The 20,633-nt window shown below is 44.6% G+C and overlaps 1 protein-coding gene and 2 long non-coding RNA genes across 7 annotated transcripts in view; 2 read left to right on the top strand and 1 right to left on the bottom strand.

Moving 5' to 3' along the window:
* The window catches only part of LOC310681474, a 360,526-nt gene that overhangs the window by 141,558 nt on the left and 198,335 nt on the right, over positions 1–20,633 (top strand). The window lies entirely within an intron of this gene.
* Positions 700–9,549, bottom strand: LOC310681486. The gene is made up of 3 exons (XR_014513351.1): positions 8,920–9,549; positions 6,324–6,386; positions 700–901 (listed from the first exon to the last, which is right to left on the bottom strand). It is a non-coding gene; the product is annotated as an uncharacterized lncRNA (long non-coding RNA).
* Positions 7,691–20,633, top strand: part of LOC310681316 (uncharacterized protein) — a 61,416-nt gene continuing 48,473 nt past the window's right edge. For 3 of the 5 annotated variants that reach the window (XM_083449005.1, XM_083449003.1, XM_083449004.1), the window contains exons 1-5: positions 7,691–8,000; positions 10,898–11,111; positions 11,686–12,537; positions 13,675–13,739; positions 14,441–14,532. In XM_083449005.1, the coding sequence (XP_083305131.1) occupies positions 12,430–12,537; positions 13,675–13,739; positions 14,441–14,532 (265 nt within the window). In that variant the 5' untranslated portion in view covers positions 7,691–8,000; positions 10,898–11,111; positions 11,686–12,429. Of the gene's footprint in view, positions 8,001–10,897; positions 11,112–11,685; positions 12,538–13,674; positions 13,740–14,440; positions 14,533–15,410; positions 15,564–20,633 lie in introns of those variants that run through there. The other 2 variants (XR_014513222.1, XR_014513221.1) reach the window with 2 other exon arrangements.

The following is a 20,633-nucleotide window of genomic DNA, read 5'->3' as shown; positions in this document are numbered from 1 at the left end:
AATGGGGAGGAGCAGGGTGGTTACTGTTTTTAATTGTTATTTCTTATTTTTAGGAAAAGGAATTGAGTTGCAAAATGGCTCTGTAACCAGAAATGCAAATGAATCAGTCAGGTCCATTGGAAGTACTGATCAATTGGAAAGGGACTAGATTCCACCATGTTGTTGTTGTTTAGTCGTTTAGTCGTTGTGTCCGACTCTTCGTGACCCCATGGACCAGAGCACGCCAGGCACTTCTGTCTTCCATTGCCTCCCGCAGTTTGGTCAAACTCATGCTGGTAGCTTCGAGAACACTGTCCAACCATCTCGTCCTCTGTTGTCCTCTTCTCCTTGTGCCCTCCATCTTTCCCAACATCAGGGTCTTTTCCAGGGAGTCTTCTCTTCTCATGAGGTGGCCAAAGTATTGGAGCCTCAGCTTCACGATCTGAGATTCCACCATAGCATTAAAATAAAATGAAAAAATAATACCTACAGTTTATCCAAAGCCTTGATCAACTTAATGCTGCAATCACTATAAACTATTTTCTCCAAGAACCATATCATCTGACTGCTTATGGTGGCAGTTTGATAGATTTGAGGTGCATCCATTTCGTGCATTGCCTGTCAACCAAACATAGCTGTGTGTTGCCCTTTAAGAAACCACAATGGCTCTAGTGGAATTGATTGGTAGAACAGGGAGCCGATACATCTGAGCCTGAAGTGTCTTTTTCTTTTCTTTTGCAGTCCTCATTCAATAAATCAAGCTGTGTGGAGTTCCTTCCTGTCTGGAGATAGGGCAGAGAGACTCTTACAATGAGCTTACAATGCCATTGATGTCTTGCAATAATAAGACACACATTTGCAGGCAGCAATTAGCCCTTCTGTCGCACCAGAACGAGCAGCCTCTGAGCATACCCAGAGTGCCCTGCAAAAAGAGATATGCAGTTGTCAGAGAAATTATAAAGTTGGCTGCATGTTGCAGGAGAAGAAATCTTCTGGACGAACACTGAGTGCAATGTACGTAACTAACTGAGACTTCGCAGTTCACTTGCAGAGAGGGGGAACGGACTGCAGTGGGTGTTGAAAAGGGAGGGGACAAATAAACTAATGTGCACTAGCCACAGAGAGCCACATATGGACAGATGATTTCACAATTGCTCATGCTGTCTGCATAGCTTTCAGGTATGGAACCTTGAAAAACAATGTCTACAAAAGTGCCATTAGAAAAACTCAAAACTGCGGTGTTTCAGAGGCTGAAGTGTGCATACAACCATAGAGATAATGCTACACCATAGGTAAAGCAAACCAAGGAAGTGCGGGGAAATTGCACAGAAGAAAGGAAGATAGGTAGGAGATCTGGATTGTTCATCAGTGCCATAGATGGGTTACCCTGGCCATCTTTCCCAGGGAAACTGCTATAGAATTTTACAACACAAATAGTTTAACACATTGGGTGGGTTCCAAAGTAGTCATCCCATGAAAGGAACACAGAAAGAGAGTTGCAACTCTGCTTCCCTTCAAAGAAACTCCTTCCATGAATGAAGTACTCTCTGCTCAGATTTCCATCTGTAATTATTAAAGGCAGATTATCTGATTTACGCAGAACAAAAAGGTATACCCATTTAATTTCTCTCTGGCTTCAAATTACTAATGGAAAAGGAGATTTCTTAGATGAAGAATTGGCAGTGTTAATATAAGATAAATCCCCAGGAAGACGAAGAATCACACCTCAATCCAAAACAACGTCTGTTTGGAAGGAAATCCCATTGAATTTGATGTTACTATCTTGGAAGCATGTCTCTTTGGCATTCAGCTACGGATTTGCCTTTTCTCAGTTTAATTCTTTCAATTTCACCAAACAAACTGCAAGTTTTAAAACACCATCTAACAAGAGCTTTGCCATTTCGGAAGCGTACAAAGAACACATTGATGAGTGTCTGCGCCGCCACGAGTGCTCCTTTCCCTCCCTTCATCTCCGTTCTGCAGCTTGCAACCCTGGAGTCCCCACCTGTCTCCCCATCTCTCTTGGACATGACATGTTTCATTCTGGGCTCCTCAATCTTCCCTATTAGGAGAGATTGCAGGTTCAGGGGACAGACATAGGCACCTGTCACAGCTGCTGCATATCACCTCTCAACCAAGCAATGGCCTCATCTTCTTCAATCTATCACCCCAGCTTCCTGCCACGCTCACTCTCATCAAAACGCTGTGAGGTTCCCCCGAGAGCCCCCAAAGATCTGCAAACAGCCCAGTCTTCTTTGCTCTTAGATTGATCCTCTCCAGCCTTGTGGCAGCCTGGATAGATTGATGATGATTGCGAGGGATTCAAATGGCGACCAAAGAAATTGCTGACTAGGTGGCACAAAAGATGGCGGCGCCGGGGGTTTTCACGACGATGACAAGATAACAAAGTTATCTACACGGGAAAGAACTTCCTAGAAAATCCCTTATAAAACTTGCTTCCTTAGCAAGATCACTTTCTTAAAGCACTTAAATAAGATGCTGACTGCAGGGACTGAAAATGCTATTTTAGCACTTTTGATATCTCTATAGAGCTCTAAGGCTGGCAAACCTATAAGGCCAAACCATCTCAGCCCCTTATGGATCAAAGAGCTGACAGGAACTATGTCAGACTGGCCATCTGCATGGGTGGTATCCTAACACAAGGATAGCCCAGGAAAAATATTACCTGCATTTTTTTGGGGGGGAGGAGAAGGGAATACCCCCTGCATTTCTTTCTGGTTAACTGATATAGAATCAATCTAAATCAGTGCCCAGAAATCGGCCACATGAACTCAAATGTGGCAAATGTAGAGTTAAGATGGCTTGACTATTCCATATGCGTATCACGAATTAGACCATGTTGCATTCTGTAACCCCAAATGAGGTTCGTTTCTCAGTGACCTGTAGGTTGACCGTTCATCCTGATTTCTTTGTGGAAAGGTTACACAACTTCAGCTGTTTATCAAAGAATAGTTCTGATTTGTTTCTAGGGCAGTTAGGCAACATTGGCTATTTATTGAGCAATAATACTGATTTGTTTAGCCATCATGACTAGCCCTGTCCTCCATTAATTCGCTTAATCCCCTCTTAAAGCCATTTAAGATAATGGCCATTGCTACATCTTGCAACAGCAAAATTATGTGCCGTGCAATGAAGTTCTTTTGTCCATCCTGAATGACACCAAGTACAGAATTAGGAGAGAGGAATAAAATAAAACTAAACTCTGGACACTTTTTCCACAACATGTACCACTTATAAACCTTTATCAGGATCTCCTTGGTTATTTTGTCGTTGCTCCCTAAACTGAAAAGGAAAAAAACATTTCCTGGGGAACTGCCTGATCATTTTGGTGGCTGCTTTTTGCATCTTTCCAGTCCCATAATATCCTTTTTGAGAGAGGGCGACCTGAGCCAAATATAGGATCCCTAATGTGGCATATGGACATTATACTTGCAGTTTTAATTTTAATCCCTTTTTAAATCATCCATTGCCTGCACAATGAGTTAATGTCTTAATTGAACTATCCATCATGATCCTGAGCTCATTTGCCTGCTGTTGCTGCCCCATCAGTGAGAAGTTAGGAAGTTTTGTTTCAACGTTATCTTTATTTGCATTGCCATTTTTGCTGCCCAGTTACAGATTTGGAGAAATCTTTTTGAAGTGCTTAACAGTTTTCACCATCCTGAATAAATGGGTGTTTCCTGCAAGCTTGGCTGTCCCTCTGCTGACCCCTAAGTCTTGGGCAAGCCCCTGGCTCCCTCCCTGTATGTCTCCATTTCATATTCTTGAAAGTAAAGAGTCAACTAAGGGTCAAAGACTTTTGCAGTATATTTCTGGAAACCTTTTTTTTTACAGTGACAGTAACAAAGTCACCTGTCTTCAGGTAATGGGGGCGGGAGAGATAACAATTAGTGTTGCTGCAGGGGTCTACTGGCCTTCCTTTAAGGAAGAAAAAAAAGGCTGATTACACATATTTTTCAGAAAACTCAACAAAAGTTCTGAACTCTCCCTCTCACTAGATAAGTGCTTTTTTTATTGTAGCTGTAAAACAGGGGAGTGCACAGCCCCAAAATTGTGCAGGCATGCAGGTGGGTGAGTTGTATTTTTCATCATTAATCATGTCACAGAAAATAATAACAATGAATGAGCAATTGCACATCCCCAAATACAAAACGTTGTGCTTTGAGAGGTGGGGGAATGCTGTGTCCCTCCACAACCTTGGAGGGAACATGCAACAAATGAGAAACAAGGATGCATTTATCGTACATGAAACTGTGCAAAAAGGCCCTCCTTCACTTCAGGTGCTGCGGAAGTTATGGAGCGATTGCAAGCCATGATGCAGGGCATTCCCTGTCAGTTTGCATCTAGGGGAGCACTGAACCACAGAAATACAGACCTCTATAGGTGAGCTGGGTTTGTGCTCTCCAGAAAGCTGGGAGATGTCAAGTGCCCAATGAAGAAATTATTGAGAGCAAGTGTGTTTCTCTCCTCTTGCCCTCCAGACAAGAACTCATTGGTAGAGAGAGACCTCTAGTGATTGCTGGAGGGAGCCTGAGTTCCTCTACAAAGCTGTACGGTTCAGAAAGCAGCTTTAGCACTGTAACTGCGGATCCGTTCTGAAGTATTTCAAAATTTCTTTGACATAGCATGCCAGATTCCGAAGAAGGAGTTCACACACACGCGCTATCTGCTATGAATTTGTTAGTCCATGTATCATAAAATAAATGCGCCTATTTTATTCTTCCATGTGTTAGATGGTCATGAAGTGAGAGCTCTTTCAGACAACCTGTTTATTGATCATTCATCCTGATTTGCTTGCACAAAGCTTATGTGGTGGTTAGACTATGTTCTGTCTTTACTGAGAATTCATTCTTCTTTGTTTGACGGGCTGGTTATTTGGCAATGAGCATTCATCATGATTTGCTGGTGCTGTGTTTATAAGTCTTCCCATTAATCATTCATTCATTCCACACTTTTGAATACAATTCCCCATCACTTTCCTAACTGCAAAAAGTGAGGGGTTTTTTTTGGAGGGGGTGGATTTGTTTCGCAAGGGAGACAGATTGCTTTATTCCACTTCAATTGTGCAAACCTAAATTTCTGGTATGTGCTTGATTCCGTCCCGGAGGCTTCTTGCTGCTCTCCTCTTCAGTCTTATGCAAACTGCATTAGTATTTCCATGTAAACATGTGCATTGGATTGGGCTTTTGTGTGTGAAATGTATGAAGATTGTCATGTTTAATAAGCATTTGAAATGTGAGTTTTTTGTTCATTGCATATGCAATGTAATGACTAACCGAGTGAAAATGTGATGTAATAGATTATGACCAAGGAGACCCAGATTCAAATCCCAACTCAGCCATAAAGCTCACTGAGTTGGTCACCCTGTCCCGACTTCACAGGATTGTTATGAGAATAAAATGGGAGGGAGGGCGTATATGGAGCCATGAACCTATTGTGTTGGCTAGTAGCAACACCTAATCTAGTTCTCTAGCACATATTCACAGTGTGAAATAGGGGTGGGAATACCTGTCAATTGATTCTCTCTGTTTCTCATTTTTCCAGTGGTAAATTCACTTCCTCACATTTTGCAGCATTTTGCTTTTTTTATTTATATGTTTTTAAAAAATCTTTGTGAAAATTCACCCGCATTTAGTGGCAATTTCTCCGAATAAACAGATATTTAAATGGAGTTTTGACTAATGTACACATTCTCTGCAAGCAATTTCCATCAATATAATGCTTTTTTTATATATTCTCACTAGTATCTTCACAATTTCTCCTAATATTTGCATTTGCGTGAAAAAGTTTGGTTTGGAGAACTTTATGGCAAAATTTGAACAAATGCAAATTGTTATGTACTGAGTTGAATAGGATCCAAACTGCAGCAGTCTGATTGGTCCTGGAACAATGCAGCAGTATGATTGGTTGGCAGGAACCACCCAATCATGCTCCAGATAGAAGTGAATCCACAACCTGATTGGCTTACAGTAGAATTCCGGAATTAGCCAATCATGTGCAGCCCATTGTGTAAATAATGTATATAAAGCAGATACTGTGAGGGGACTTTCATTCATTCCTCCTCACCACTATGAGCTGAATAAAGAGCATGAAATCACTTTGCGACTCTGAGTATATTTCACAAATTTTGAAGGATGGTTTTGTTTCACTTCTTACATTGTTTTGGAAAGTGTGTGTTTGACACACTGAATTGACTATCTCCCCCAATGCTAGTGTGAAATAACCATGTTGACCAGAATCCACAGGTGAGGTTCACAAAGTCTCCTACATGCAATTGACCTGCGTGTAGGAAATCTGCAGCATGCAGCGTGGTCCTTAGTCACCTGATCTCTCAGCAGCTCCCTAAGCACCTTCTGTCTTTCCACCCTGCTTTCCTGCATCCCAGCCTGCAAATGAATCAGACGGAAAGAGCCTCCTCCCTACAGTCTCTTATTCCCAAATTAGCCCAAACCCCACCAAACCCCAGATGGGGACAAGGCAAATGATTTCTGCCCGGGCTCCCATTATTGTGGGAGAATGTTTTATTTTCTTAAGGGGAATGAAGAGTAATTGGGGGAGGGGGAGCGGTGGAAGTGCAACGCAGCCTGTGTACCAGCAGCCAGGCGGATGTCCTTGTCCTGCAAGGTTATGGATCTATTCTAGCTCGATTAAAAAAAAAATCCCTTATGGAAGCTGGGGATTCATAAAACAAATAAGAGCCAGGCATCTTGCAGCAACTGCCCATAGTGTGGGAAGGAAATGGGTCGTGGTGGAAGAAGTGTTTGTAAGCGACAGAGGTTATCAAAGAGGTGCATCTTGGGGAAAGAGAACCCTGTGAGCGAAAGAAGGAGATGGCCCTCAAAATATAAACAGCTACTTTCTGCTCTGCTGTTTATGAGGGCCAAACTGCATGGGTCGCAGGTCATCTGTGATGGGATCACCTGATGTCTTTTACTTTCACTAAAGTGCCTCCTCTGCTTCTGGGAGACAAGTGAAGAAAAGAGCTTGTAGTAGCAGGAGGGGGAAGCACCCGTCACTCTTCACCAGCCAGACTCACCTCTGCCTCTTGTCCTCCCCTGCTTCAGCTTCTGCCTCTGATACCGGACTTCTCTCTTCCACAGACTCTCCCAGCTCACTAAGCCCAGTTACCCCTTCAGCTGCTGATACTTCCTCTTCCTAGTCTTTTCCCTCTTCTCGCTTTGACCACTCATGGTTGCCCCACCACCACTCCCTGGGCTCTGAACTTCCTGACATATGATAAATATTTACCTCACTTGAAGCCACAGTTGTGATAGGTACAAAATCATCTTCCTACCCCTGGCCCCATGGGTGGTCCAACTTTCATTTCTAGGGATGCTATGGGATGTGTCCTGATGTGAAGACTGCAAAGCAACATAATGACCCCCCCCACCCATTCCCAATTCTATGCCTCCCCCCCCCCCAAAAAAAAAATTCTCCCTGTATTCCTCTCCCCTGCAGACTGGCAGGCATTTTGCCTGTAAACAAACAGAAACAAATAAACCCAAAACCCGCCCTAAAAGCTCCATACTACTGTATTTGTTTTGCTCTCAAAGTACATTTGCTCACTCCTTGGCTGCAGCCCATTGGTCAGCTGTTCACTTAACAGTTTATTTATCTGGTGCAAAAGTTTGAGCCCTTCCCTTCCCCCATCTCCACCCACCATCTGGCCATTGGTTTGGAAATCTGTTCCACTTGACCTCTAGCTGACCAAAGCTTCTCTGTTTCGACTGTCCTGCCATGGGCTCCTCTAGGCGTTCCCAGCTCAGCTCTGGCAGTTTTAGCTGAATATGCAAATATTCCCCCAGCCAGCTGGTGTCTGCCTCCCAGAAACACATGTTCACAAGCCCAGTGGACTGTTAAGGAAAGGAGGGAGCAAATCTCTGCACCCAGGCCTGCGGGCTGCGGAGAGAAAGTGACTTTAGCAAGGAATTATACAGCAAACAGATGGGAGGAAGAGAGCTACGGGATCGGGAGGAACAGGCCAGATTGTCTATGTATATGTACGCACGCGCTGTATACATATATTTGCCTGTGTGTGCTTGTTAATACATTTATTATAGTTTTGCTAGCCCTTCTCCCACCTGTGTTCAAACTGGGAAGTGTGCACCTCTATGACGATACTCAGAATGAGGCTGTTTAATGACGCAAGACCTAGAAAGCTGTAAATCTATTCGACAATAAGGACAGACCACTATCACAGCGTACACAGTTCACGCATTTCCAAAAACGGTAAGAAAGCCGTTTGACACATGTTGTTCTTTCAGAACTTATTAGGTTTAGCACTGCTTCTTCTCTGAGATTCTTGGGAGGTTTGGAGGTGTTGTGTTTTGAAATGCAAGGCTTTCCCTTAAAGTAAGAACTTATTTGATAGCCATAGCATGTGATTCTCTTGATATTAAAGTATGACCACCAGCTACATATAACTAATACAAACATATCAGTGTGGGTTGTGTGTTTTTTAACCTGTTAAACGTCATGGCTCCCCCCCCCCCCCAAATGCTGGGACTTGCAATAAAATGATCCCTAGGCCAAAGTGCTTTAATGTATGTTGAGGATGTGACCATGAGGGTCATGGTGTTATTCATGTCATTTAGCCTTGCATAAGTTTTGTTTTTTTTAAGACCTAGAAGGCATGGAAGAATGAGCTGGTTTAGAGCCATGACGCAGGATGAGCCGGCTTTAATTCTTTGCCATCACCACTATGTTCGTGATCAGAATCAGATACCCTCACAACTGCAGTTTGCAACAGGATGAAAGCCTTCATTGGCACCAACCACACAAGGCCAAACACCACAAATAATATGACAGCTAATGTTGCCCTTGCCCTCACGCACACCAGGTTGCTCCTCCCCTTCAAAGAATTACATAATTTGAAACTCTAACTACACTAATAATTTTAAGATCCTAAATATTACCTACATCTTTGTTAGAAAGTGAAGGAAAGTCTAATAGGACCACATGTCCATAGAAAGGTCACATCCACGCCATACATTTAAAGCAAATGACTTCCCCCAAAGAATCCTGGGAATTGTTTGCTAAGGATGCTGGGAGTTGTGGTTCTGCGAGGGACAAACTACAGTTCCTAGGATTCTTTGGGGGAAGTGATGTGCTTTAAATATATGGTGTGTATTTGACCAAAGTCAAGGCAAGGACAAAGATCTGACAGCCCTGAACTTTTTATAAAAGTCATCCCAAGGGAAAAACTTCATTTTGAAGTAGTTTGACATCACATATTTATAAAATCCTTTAGGCACTCCAGTCTAAACATTGCCTTATTAATATGCAGCCTTAATACTGAGAGGGCCAGGAATGGGAAGGGAAAGCTGGGGATCTTATTAACATTAGTCAGCAGCATATGGCTGTCAGTCCTGGCTCATGCTATGGAGAGCCAGTAGCCTACATTGTGGTGCATAAGATTGCTGAGGTTGGAGTGATCAGAGTTAAAATCCTATTCAACCATGGCCATGATGCTCACTGAGTAATATTAGACAAGTTCCTTACGTTTCAGCCTAACCTGCCCCACAAGATTGCATTGAAAATTGGGAGGGTAAGAAGAAGAGTTTGGATTTGATATCCCGCCTTTCACTCCCTTTAAGGAGTCTCAAAGCGGCTAACATTCTCCTTTCCCTTCCTCCCCCACAACAAACACTCTGTGAGGTGAGTGGGGCTGAGAGACTTCAAAGAAGTGTGACTGGCCCAAGGTCACCCAGCAGCTGCTTGTGGAGGAGCGGAGACGCGAACCCGGTTCCCCAGATTACAAGACTACCGCTCTTAACCACTACACCACACTGGCTCTCAAGTGTAAGGAGCTAATACCTTGTCCTATGCTGTTTGGATGAAGAGTGGGTGTGCTTTTTATCAATTTCAGGTGTCTCTGGCCAAGACAACTCAGATTTACTGTTCAAAGGGAAGTTAGAGAACAGGTGGTCATAATTTCAATATACTGAGAGGACAAAGTTGAGAGGCTATGGCTAGAACACGTGAAATATGCAAGTTTATAAACCAAAACAGATACATAATTAATTAATACACTGAATATTCCATACAAGCATAGTTTCTTCAGGTTTTAAAGGGGAAGAAAGCCTGAGCTTCCCTATATAGTCATCACTGAAAAACTGAAAATTATTCCACCTTCCCAGCCCAGCCCAGTCTTGGCAGTTGACAGCAGCAGTATGGTCCTTTAAGCACAGCCCTTTGGGCTTAATGTTAACTTGGTTGGCATGTTCAGATGCAGCCAACAGATGCTGTTTTTCTTCCTGGCTACAGGCAAGAACTATGAAATCAAGAATCACTAACCATCTCTCCAAGAAGGGAAACGAGAAAGGCAGGTTAAATAGGGTAAAAAGGGACGCTCTTGTCAGAGGGATGAGAAGATGTACCGCCCTTGTGCGGGATGATGACATCGACAGATTCAACTGATAAAGAAAGGTTTGATGATGAACAAATACACAAATATAAAGCATGTTAGATCTGCCTGGCCTACTTGGTCAGTACATAGTACCAGGCGTTGCATCATATCCTGAATCTTCCCTGTTTCTCTTGAGGCTAACTGATGTACCCGGGAGATGGACTTACTTAAACCATCTGGGGACAGATGGCCCATGAAGGCTTGCCTAGCAGACTTTGGCACAGCAAGCTTCCCTCAGTTATGGGGGAAATAAAAATTGTTGTGGTTATAGTTTATGGATTTGCCCCACCTTTAAAATCTTGTATTTTATAATTAGAGTTTTTTTCAAGAAGATGGAGAGCAAAATGAACAGATTGAAGAAAGAAAAAGAAAGAAAGAAAGAAAGAAAGAAAGAAGATGCACTAGAGACTCTAGGAAAGAAGAAGGACAGGGAGGTCAAAGCAGCTATTTTATTTATTTAGTTATGCATCATGCCTTTTATTCCTGTAGGGTGTCACTGAGATTTGCCGCCTGAGTGGTCTTGGGAAGCAGCAAAAGTGCTGATCGGAGTAGGATGGAAACTGCCCCCCACCCCCAATGTGGATGCCCAAATTTGCAGGTCTCCACTGTGCAAGGTACACTTGCCGAGCAGCCAATCACAGTGGATATATGTTATGGATGGGATCCAAACATGCTCTGTCAGTTCACACGTCAGTTATACCAGGTATGAGGCAGGAGCAAGGTATTTCCCTCCTAGCAGGTGGCAGAAAGCATATCTCCATTTTAACTTGAGGAATATATGGAAGGATGTGCTCCAGGTTCATGCTATGACTGGGATGTTGTTTAAAAGAGTTGGGACTGTTAATTGGCACTGATAATAATCTGACTAGAGATTCATTTCTCAAATGCAAAGTGCCAGGGACCCAATCTTTCTATCAATTTCAGTTTGGGGAGACATGTATTCTGTGCATGCTCAGATGTACTCCAAACTTCATTCTACTGAGATCAATGTTGGATCTCTGGGCTACAGCACACAGCTTCTCCCCAAGATTGGTGGGAACTGTAGTTTACCCCTTACAGAGCATAGCACCCACAACAAACACTTCCCAATATTCTTGTTCTTGTGTGTGGTGGGTGATGTGCTTTAAATCTGTGGCCGCTCACCTCCCCCTTTCCCCTTGCCACGACCACCACTTTGTGCTAAACCTAATGACAAATTCACTGCAGCTTCTTCCCAGGGTGTAGAGTGCCCCCCGTTTTGAAACTCCGATTCAAAGAGGGCCCTTGTGTTTCTGCAGTGTCTCCTCAGTGCAAACCAGGGAGAGGCGGGAACAACAAAACAGCATCAGCTCCAGGGGAAAGGAACCACAAAAAGCGACGGGAGAGAGAGAGAAAAAGAAAGAAAAATAGGAAGAGAGGAGAAGAGCGCGTTTCAACTGGAGTTTCAATGCAAGCCGGCGTCGCTACCAGCTGGCATGGCCTCTGCTCCAAAGCACCAGCCAGACCCAGCGGGGCCGGGGCCCACTTGTGGGTTCAGTCAGCCTACACCCGCTGAAGCTGACTCGAAGAGCCGCAGAAAGGCAGGCCGGCCGCCCCTCGCCGGGGGAGCCCAGCCTCCGTCCTTTGGAGCCGGCAGATGCAAGGCCGGTCCCGCCCCGCACTTGAAAGGCGGCTTCTCTTTCAGGCCTCCCTCCTCTCCGCCGACAGCGGGAGGCGGGGAGCGGCTGGCTGGGCTGCCTCGTCTCGTGTCTCGGCTCTCCCTTTGTGCGTACCTCCCGGAACGATTATTAAACGCAAATTACAAAAAGAGGTGACCCAAGCGATCTTTATTTCTTCTTTCAACAAGTGCTGCCCGGAGGGTCCTGATTCCCAATTCTGTTTCAATTACCGCTTGCCATTTTTTATCCGCCCCGCCCCACCCAAACACAAAGTGACTCGTGCCTGCAATTACCAGCCCCCGAAAAAGCAGAGCAGAGCCTGCCTGCCTGCAAACTTTTTCCTTCTGCGTTGGCTGGGGGATTGAAGGCCTCAGTCGGTGAGCAATGGCAGCCCTGCAGTCGGCGATCAGCAACGCGCGCTCCTCATCCCCGCGCGCCTTCATCGCTGCTCTGAGGAACGACGGTAGGGCTCCTGGGCTCCTTTGCGCTCAGGTAAGAGCCAGGTACACGCGTCAGGATAGTCCAGGGCAGTGGCGTAGCGTGGGTTGTCAGCACCCGGGGCAAGGCAAGTAATTTGCGCCCCCTAACCCGTGGATTTGCGCCCCTTAACCTGTGGATTTGCGCCCCCTAACCCTAACACCCAGATGTTGCACCCGGTGCGCCCCCCCCTTCACCCCCCACGCTACGCCACTGGTCCAGGGGACACTTCTCTGCCCATAAACTCATCACAAACCCCTACAGGAATCCATGACAGGCAATTATGTACTCTGACTTTGAAAATATACCTGTTTTCTCAGGCCTGACATTTTTGGAGGCACTGAAGGACCACTCCAAACAACCTTTTCATTACATTTGCACGATGATTTTTCTGCTCAGGATGTCATACACAACCCAGCTTTCAATACTGTTCGCACCAGCAAACATTTTGGGGTGGTCATTTCCAACCAGTGCAAATCCCCGTAACTACCTACGGAAATGCCGCAACTTTCTATCCCGCAAAATGTTTCTGTCCCGCGTTTGTTGTGCAAATAGCCCCTCTGAACAGCGCATGCACCCAATGCACATTTAAAGCATGTGACATCCCTGCAAAGAATCCTGGAAGCCGTGTTTGTTAAGGATACTTGGAATTGTAGTTCTTTGAGGTGGGGAAATACGGTTCGCAGGATTCTTTGAGGGAAGTAATGTCCTTTAAAGGGTGGCTGCACACTGCATGGTGATGTGCATTCTGTGCTGGATGCAGGCATGTCTTTTGGGGGGTGCCATGCACACAACATCATCCCCATGTTGTCGCCGTCCCACAATATTTGTCAATTTAAAGCAGGTTCCGCTGGGACGGTTATAATCCATTTTGTCCTGAGGATGCTTGCTGTCTTCATTTGTAAATGGAGAGCGCTTTCTCAAGTCATCTCTTATTGGAGCACTCTCCTCTCGCCATGTTTATCTTGCCTGTGAGTGAAATAGGCAAAATAGGAAGCAGTACAGTAATTAAAATGCTTCTCTCTCTGTGTGTGTGTGTGTGTGTGTGTGTATCCTCTGTATATCAGTATATATTGGCTAGCAGCCATTTTATTGTATGTTCACCTTCACAACAATCCTGGAGGATAGGTCACTGCTGTTCCCATTTTAAAGATGAGGAACCGAAGCAGTGACAGATCACAACCTGCTCAAGGTCACACGAGGAGTTCAACGCTCAGGTGAGATTCATTGCACCCCGTCTGGATTCTCATTACTTCCTTCCTTTTGTGTTGACGGACATGAAGTTGAAGGGGTTGTGGCGCTGCAACTTGCCACGCGTCAAAGCTGCTGTTTAATTGCTTTTACCACAAAGTCTGCTGTTGAGTATGCAATAATCAAGGGCTCACCTAGACAGCCATTTTATCATCTGCTACCAATAGTCTCAAACTGTGTGTGTATGTGTTAGTATCTTGTTAGGGCACATAAGGAGAACAAAAAAACCATACTCCATGTGAAAATGACCATAAGATTGGGACTCTCCATACCAAAATCAAGAGGTATGCCAGCACTGTGAGATCTGAAATATTCGTATGTGCTACAGTGCTTTTTGAATACAGTGGTACCTCAGGTTACATACGCTTCGGGTTACATACGCTTCAGGTTACAGACTCCGCTAACCCAGAAACACTACCTTGGGTTAAGAACTTTGCTTCAGGATGAGAACAGAAATCGTTTGGCGGCAGTGGGAGACCCCATTAGCTAAAGTGGTGCTTCAGGTTAAGAACAGTTTCAGGTTAAGAACGGACCTCCGGAATGAATTAAGTACTTAACCCGAGGTACCACTGTAAAAGGATTACCCCTCACAACCACAGCAATATCTTTAATAACCTTCCAAGCAAAAAATAATAATATTAAGAACATTGTGTATCTTTATTTTTAGAAATCAAACCACTGAAAGACAGTGTTGCTTCGATCTGGTCAGACAAGGAGTAGAAGAAGCTCCCGCCCCACCCACATTGCACCAAACTTTTGGTAAGAATTCTCTTACTTTGTTCAATCAGTGGAGTTATACAGGCTGCGTATACACTATACCTCAAAAACACATTTGAAGCATGTTTCCCTCCTCGAAGAATGGTAGGCACTGCAGTTTACTCCTCACAGAGCTACAATTCCCAGCACTCCTTCACAAACTACAGTGCCCAGAATTCTTTGAGGAGGGAAATGAGCTACGTGTGTGCTTTAAGCAGGCAGTCTGGTACCTAGGAGAGTGCCAGTGGCACCCACAGCTGTAGAATACAGTTGCCTCTAAATTTGAACCATAAATCTACAGTGGTACCTCAGGTTAAGTACTTAATTCGTTCCGGAGGTCTGTACTTAACCTGAAACTGTTCTTAACCTGAGGTACCACTTTAGCTAATGGGGCCTCCTGCTGCTGCCGCGCCGCCGGAGCACGATTTCTGTACTCATCCTGAAGCAAAGTTCTTAACCTGAAGCACTATTTCTGGGTTAGCAGAGTCTGTAACCTGAAGCGTATGTAACCTGAAGCGTATGTAACCTGAGGTACCACTGTACTGTGATGAAGGGAAGCAGCAAAAGAACCAAGTTAAAAAACAAAAAACAAATTTAGGCTAAAATTCCAAAGCTGTTCAGAGCATCTATATTACTAGCAATTGAAAAGTAGTGGTAGTGTTGCTTGAAAGTCCCACATTAATTACTTTTCCTATTGTAACTGAACAGCTAAATCCTCTGTTCCACCAGTGTCAGGCAAATACCCTTGTGCAGGGTTTATGAAGTAAGTAAGTAAGTAAGTCAGTCAGTCAGTAAGTAAGTAAGTGGTATTGCAAAGGGCAGGGCTGGATCAAGCACTGGCTCACAGACAGGCCCCACTTGTGTCCTTCTGCTTCCTTCAGGAACCTAAGCGAGCTACAACGCCCTCCACCAGCACCGCCATGACCACTGGGCTCCCAGCTTGAGGAAGGTGAGCAGGGGGAGATTTACAGCCCTGGTTATTGAGTGGTGCGTGAGCTGTTTGTCACACTGAGCCCTGGCACCTTGTCCTACCTGTGTTGTGCGTATTTTATTGGTGTTGAGCAGAACGGAGGCAAGAGCAGAGGGGAGTCTGGGAGGAAAGCCACTCATGTGAAAAATGAACCGAGCCAAACAGGATTGAGAAAGAGAGACATGTAGGGGAAGCGGGTGAAAGGGCCAGATTATAAAACACAAGACAAATGTCCTCCCTGGCAGCAGAGTTAGGCAGAGGAAAGGCTGGGGAGAGAGAATAGAGATGCTGCCCTGTAATGCTCCCACAAAAGGGACTCTTCACAAAGCCAGAAGTAGGGGGTTGGGGAGCCATAGGAGAGCCACATGGAAAACGCCCCAGGGTGACTAGTCTGCTGGGATTTTGCACAAAAAGGCCCTTGCCCCGTGATCACCTGGGAGCCTTCTCCCTCCACCACCGACACCAAAGCAGAGGAGGGAGAGCAGAAGGTCTGTTTTGAATTTCACATGCTTTCCATCTCCCTGAATGCTAAACTTTCAAGGCAGAAGGAAAAAAGCAAGGGAGGGGAGGGAGAGAGAACACAACAAAATAAGCCTTGCTTTGTTGGCGAGGCCGATCCCAAGATTTCCTGTTAGGAACAAGAAAGGAAAGAGAGAGGAAGGGAGGAAGAGAAGGAAAGAAAGGGAGCTAGATGGAGGGGTTTGCTTTGTGCTTGCAACAAGCCACTAAAGGTGCATTTTTAATTAAATTTATACAAAATGTGTCAGTTTTATCTCTGTGTTTCAAACCTGACTCTTTTCTATCAAAGTGAAGTATTGATCTTCATTGCCCTGAAGCTACCCGACTGAATTAAACAGAATAAATAGAAGGAGGACTGCAAGGGCTTAGAAACAACTGCAGAGAGAGAGAGAGAGAGAGAGAGAGAGAGAGAGGCGCATGTTTTAATGGCTCGGCAGTCATTTGCTGCAATTAAAAAACAAAACCATTTAGAGGGGGCTGTTAACACCTTGAAGTCTGAAAAATCCTCACTTCAAAAAAAAAGCCCCAAAACAGCTCCCAGGCAAAACATTTTAATTGCCATAAATACTTCCAACCTCAGCCACGCACTGGTGCATATGCGCAAGGCAGAAGCAGAACAAGGGGATTGAAGCAAGGGAGAGAGATGGGCCCAGAGATCTGCAGAACCAACAGGAAGGGGGGGGGGGAATCATTTGTCTGATATGGTATAGACAGAACAAAGGTGTCCAATAATAGATGACAAACACACGTATACAAAAGACTTGGTGATCAGTCTGCAATGTGGACAGATGTCATATGCTTAAATGCTGAACGTAGAAGTGTGCAGGAACAGAACAATATATAAACCCACACGCATTCTGATGCACAGAGATCTCCAATCTCTGCCGTAGTCATTCACCGTAATTTAGCATTGATTCACACCTGCCTGTGCCTTACTCCGTCATTTAGCATTCAGTAGCTGGCAGATGAATGTGTGAACTGTGCCCAGGGGCAACATTTTGTGGTGTTAAGGGGTATGAAAACTTAGTTTGTAATACAAGTCGTAGGTTTTACTATTTAGGGGGCAAATTGGGGGTGGAGCACAGTTCCCTCCCCCTGTGCATGTGCCAGAGCCAAACCACATAAGACAGGAGACCTGGAATCAGGTCTAGTGACACTTACTTAACGTTAAATAAACTTTTAAACTCAGGTTTTTATAGATGCTGTAGTGCTAGAGACAAGTGTATCATCTCCCTCTGCCTCTTCACCCGCTGCCCCCATTTTACAGATCTAAAGCTGGTATTAGCCCTGCTATACATACCTGCCAGTATTTATATATCATATATAGTTTATTTATATATATCAGGCACGTCCAACTCCCAAGAGACTGCGATCTACTCCCAGTATAAAAAAACTGGCAGTGATCTACCCATTGTCATTGGAGAGAGGAGGAGCTTTTTTTAGGGGGGGAAGGCTATCCATCAACTACGCTAACAGGAGCACACAACCATAAAGCCAACTAACGTCGGCAACAGCCTAGAAAATATCTCCCTTTTGACACTATGTAGGGGCAGCGCAAAGGGGGCGGAAACATTCCTTACACATTGCTTTTAATCCCGCGATCAATAAGGATCCCGCGATCATCTGGGGATCTACCTGTCAACAGGTTGGACATTGCTGATATATATAACATTCGAGCAGGCATGGTAGCATACATGAATAACTTCCTTTGTTCTTCGGTACCTCTGAACCTATTATTCCTAAAAGGAAAGCTTCTGGGTTTTTTAATAAACATTTTTAAAAGCATTTTTTCCAACTCATTATAAATCATTTCCCAGAATGCTTTTGCCCTTACAAGACCACCACATATGAAAAAAGGTGCCCTCTTTCTCCTTGCACTTCCAACAAGCATCCGATTCTGACTTATACATCTTTGGTTGTTTATCAGGTGTCAGATACCAGCTGTACATCATTTTTGTGCGATTTTCTTTTATCACAACCTGGCAGTATTTTTAATTGTGTTATTAGCTCCATTGTGGAGCTAACGACAGCTTGAGAGTTGTTAAGGTGTTGATGAGGCCCAGTTGCTTGGAGGACATCATCCTTGTTCTTGCATTGGCTCCCAACTTACCTCTGAACCTTTAGGACCTTTAAACTCCTAAGTGGTTTGGCCCATTTCTCCCATATGATGCTGCCCACCAGATGAGATCTTCAAGGATGGGGCTCTGCTCCATGTACCACCACTGTCAGAAGTTAGGTTGGTGGCTGTGCATGGGACTGGGCCTCCTCCATGGTGGCTCTTCGGCTTTGCAACTCCCTTCCTTGGGCCACTTCACTTGCCTGTTTTTGGTGGATGGTGAAAGCCGTCCCCTTCCGTCAGACATTTCATGATGAAGAAGAAGAAGAAGAAGAGTTTGGATTTGATATCCCGCCTTTCACTCCCCTTCAGGAGTCTCAAAGCGGCTAACATTCTCCTTTCCCTTCCTCCCCCACAACAAACACTCTGTGAGGTGAGTGGGGCTGAGAGACTTCAGAGAAGTGTGACTGGCCCAAGGTCACCCAGCAGCTGCATGTGGAGGAGCGGAGACGTGAACCCGGTTCACCAGATTACGAGACTACCGCTCTTAACCACTACACCACACTGGCTCTCACCACACTGATCTATTTCTTCCAGCCCCAGCTTATCTCCTGTTATGTGGTGGATGCTGTTATTTTATCCTGTTCAAATTTAATGGCTTCTATTTTGTATTTTGATTTGTTTTCTGCTTACCTGTTTTCTGTTTTGAGGGTCTTGGGGCCGAACAGTTAAAAATAAATGTTTACTTACAAATAACCAGAGAGTTGGAAGGGACCTCACTTGCAAAGAATCACAGAACAGGAAGGTCTGATCTCTGCTTGGTGCGTGATCTGCAGTGCAGGATACACCTACAGCAGCTTGGATTAGATGACCATGCACTCCGCAAAGGAGAGGCTACCATCTCCTGTGGCAATCTGTTCCACCGTCAAGCAGCTCTTACCATGAAGACATTTCTTTTATTTAAATGATATTTATTGAATGTTTTATAGTTACAGAAAAAGAGTATAAAAGAAAAAAGAAACAATGAAAAATTTAACAGACAATACGTGAAAAATAAAAAAGAACAATACATCAAAACAACAAGAAAAAACCAAAACATTTAAAAACACATCCAATTTCCATATCTTTATCTTTCATTTACTTGTTTCCTCGACTTCCTCACACTTCCCTTTTTTGTATTCTAGTTCAAATTAGCTAATTCAGCAAATCCTTTCCCTCTTTCTCAATTTTTTGTTCTATAGTTTATCTTAACATAATCTAACTTTAAATTTTCCACTTCAACCCATTAACATTTATTTTAATGTAACCCAGAATCTTCTTCTCTGCAATTTCCCCCCATTGGTGTTAGACTCACCCTCTGGAGCAACAAAAAGCAAGTCTGCTCCACATTGATGGCATGCCTAGAAAAGAACTGTGAAAGAAGGGACAGTAGCTCAGTGGCCGAACATCTACTTTGCATGGAGAAGGTCCCAGCTCCCATCCCTGACATCTGCAGGTAGGGCTGGGAGTGCCACTTACATGAAACCGTGGAGAGCCACTGCAAGTCCGTGTACAGACAATACTGAATTGGATGGACCAATGGTCTGGTTGAAAATAAGGCAGCTTCGTATAGCCGAAGTAAACATAATCACTAGACAGGCTCTTCCCACCCATTTAGGAACTATAACCAGCCTTTGCAAAGACCCTCCTAACATTTCTGTAGACATCAGGGATCACATTCCCAGCCTCCACTGACTGTGTGAACAAGGGTGCAAATAGGCATACCTATGGCCTGGTCCCGGCAGTGACCATCGAGATGTCCTCCCTCTCCAAACTATAGAACATGTGTTGCCCATCCGCCTGCCCTTTAAGCCTGAAGATCTCTTCCTATGTATCAGGAGAAGCAATCAGCGTTTTCTTTGCACGGGGAAGAGTAGGCTGACCAGATTTCTTTAATTAAAAAAAAGGATCAGGTTTTATTTCAGATAAGCATGCAGGATTAAAACAGACAGAAAGAATAGACAAGGGGCAGCTGTCAGCACTCGTAACAATCCAGAGCGATTATTAATAACGATAAGCAGAAGAAGAGGAATAATAAAGGGGTAATGAAGTGGTCTTGAAAGTGACAGGAGATGGACCTTGATAACAGGTTGTGTAGCCTTGCCTTGCAGCTGCTCTGGAAAGGCCTGCAGGAAAACTCAGGGAAAGAGTGAAGAAAGGCAGGAGACTGGAGGGAGAGAAGGAATCGTCTGTGCTTTCTCAGGTTGCTGCTTCTTAAAAGCCACCCCGAAGGACTATGGCTGAGTGGTAGAGCATCTGCTGAGCAGATCCCAGACTCAAGCCCAGCATCTTCAGGTAGGGCTGGGAATGCCTCCTGTTGGAAACCCTGGACAGCCGCTGCCAGTCAGTCTGGTCTGACTCGGGATAAGTCAGCTTCCTGTGTTCCTGGCCAGGCTCAAGTGCCTTTAGCAAAAGCCCACTGCAAAAGCATTTAGCCCTGTGTGCACTCTGAAATCTTGCCTCTCGGCATCTTGTAGGAGTCTGTCGTGTCGGCATGAGCTGAAGTCAGATTCAGTGGTC

The sequence above is a fragment of the Podarcis tiliguerta genome (genome assembly GCF_965153285.1).
Source record: "Podarcis tiliguerta genome assembly, chromosome: 1".
NCBI classification, from domain to species: domain Eukaryota; kingdom Metazoa; phylum Chordata; class Lepidosauria; order Squamata; family Lacertidae; genus Podarcis; species Podarcis tiliguerta.
The sequence above is the reverse complement of the archived record's forward strand: the minus strand, read 5'-3'. Positions and strand labels throughout refer to the sequence as shown.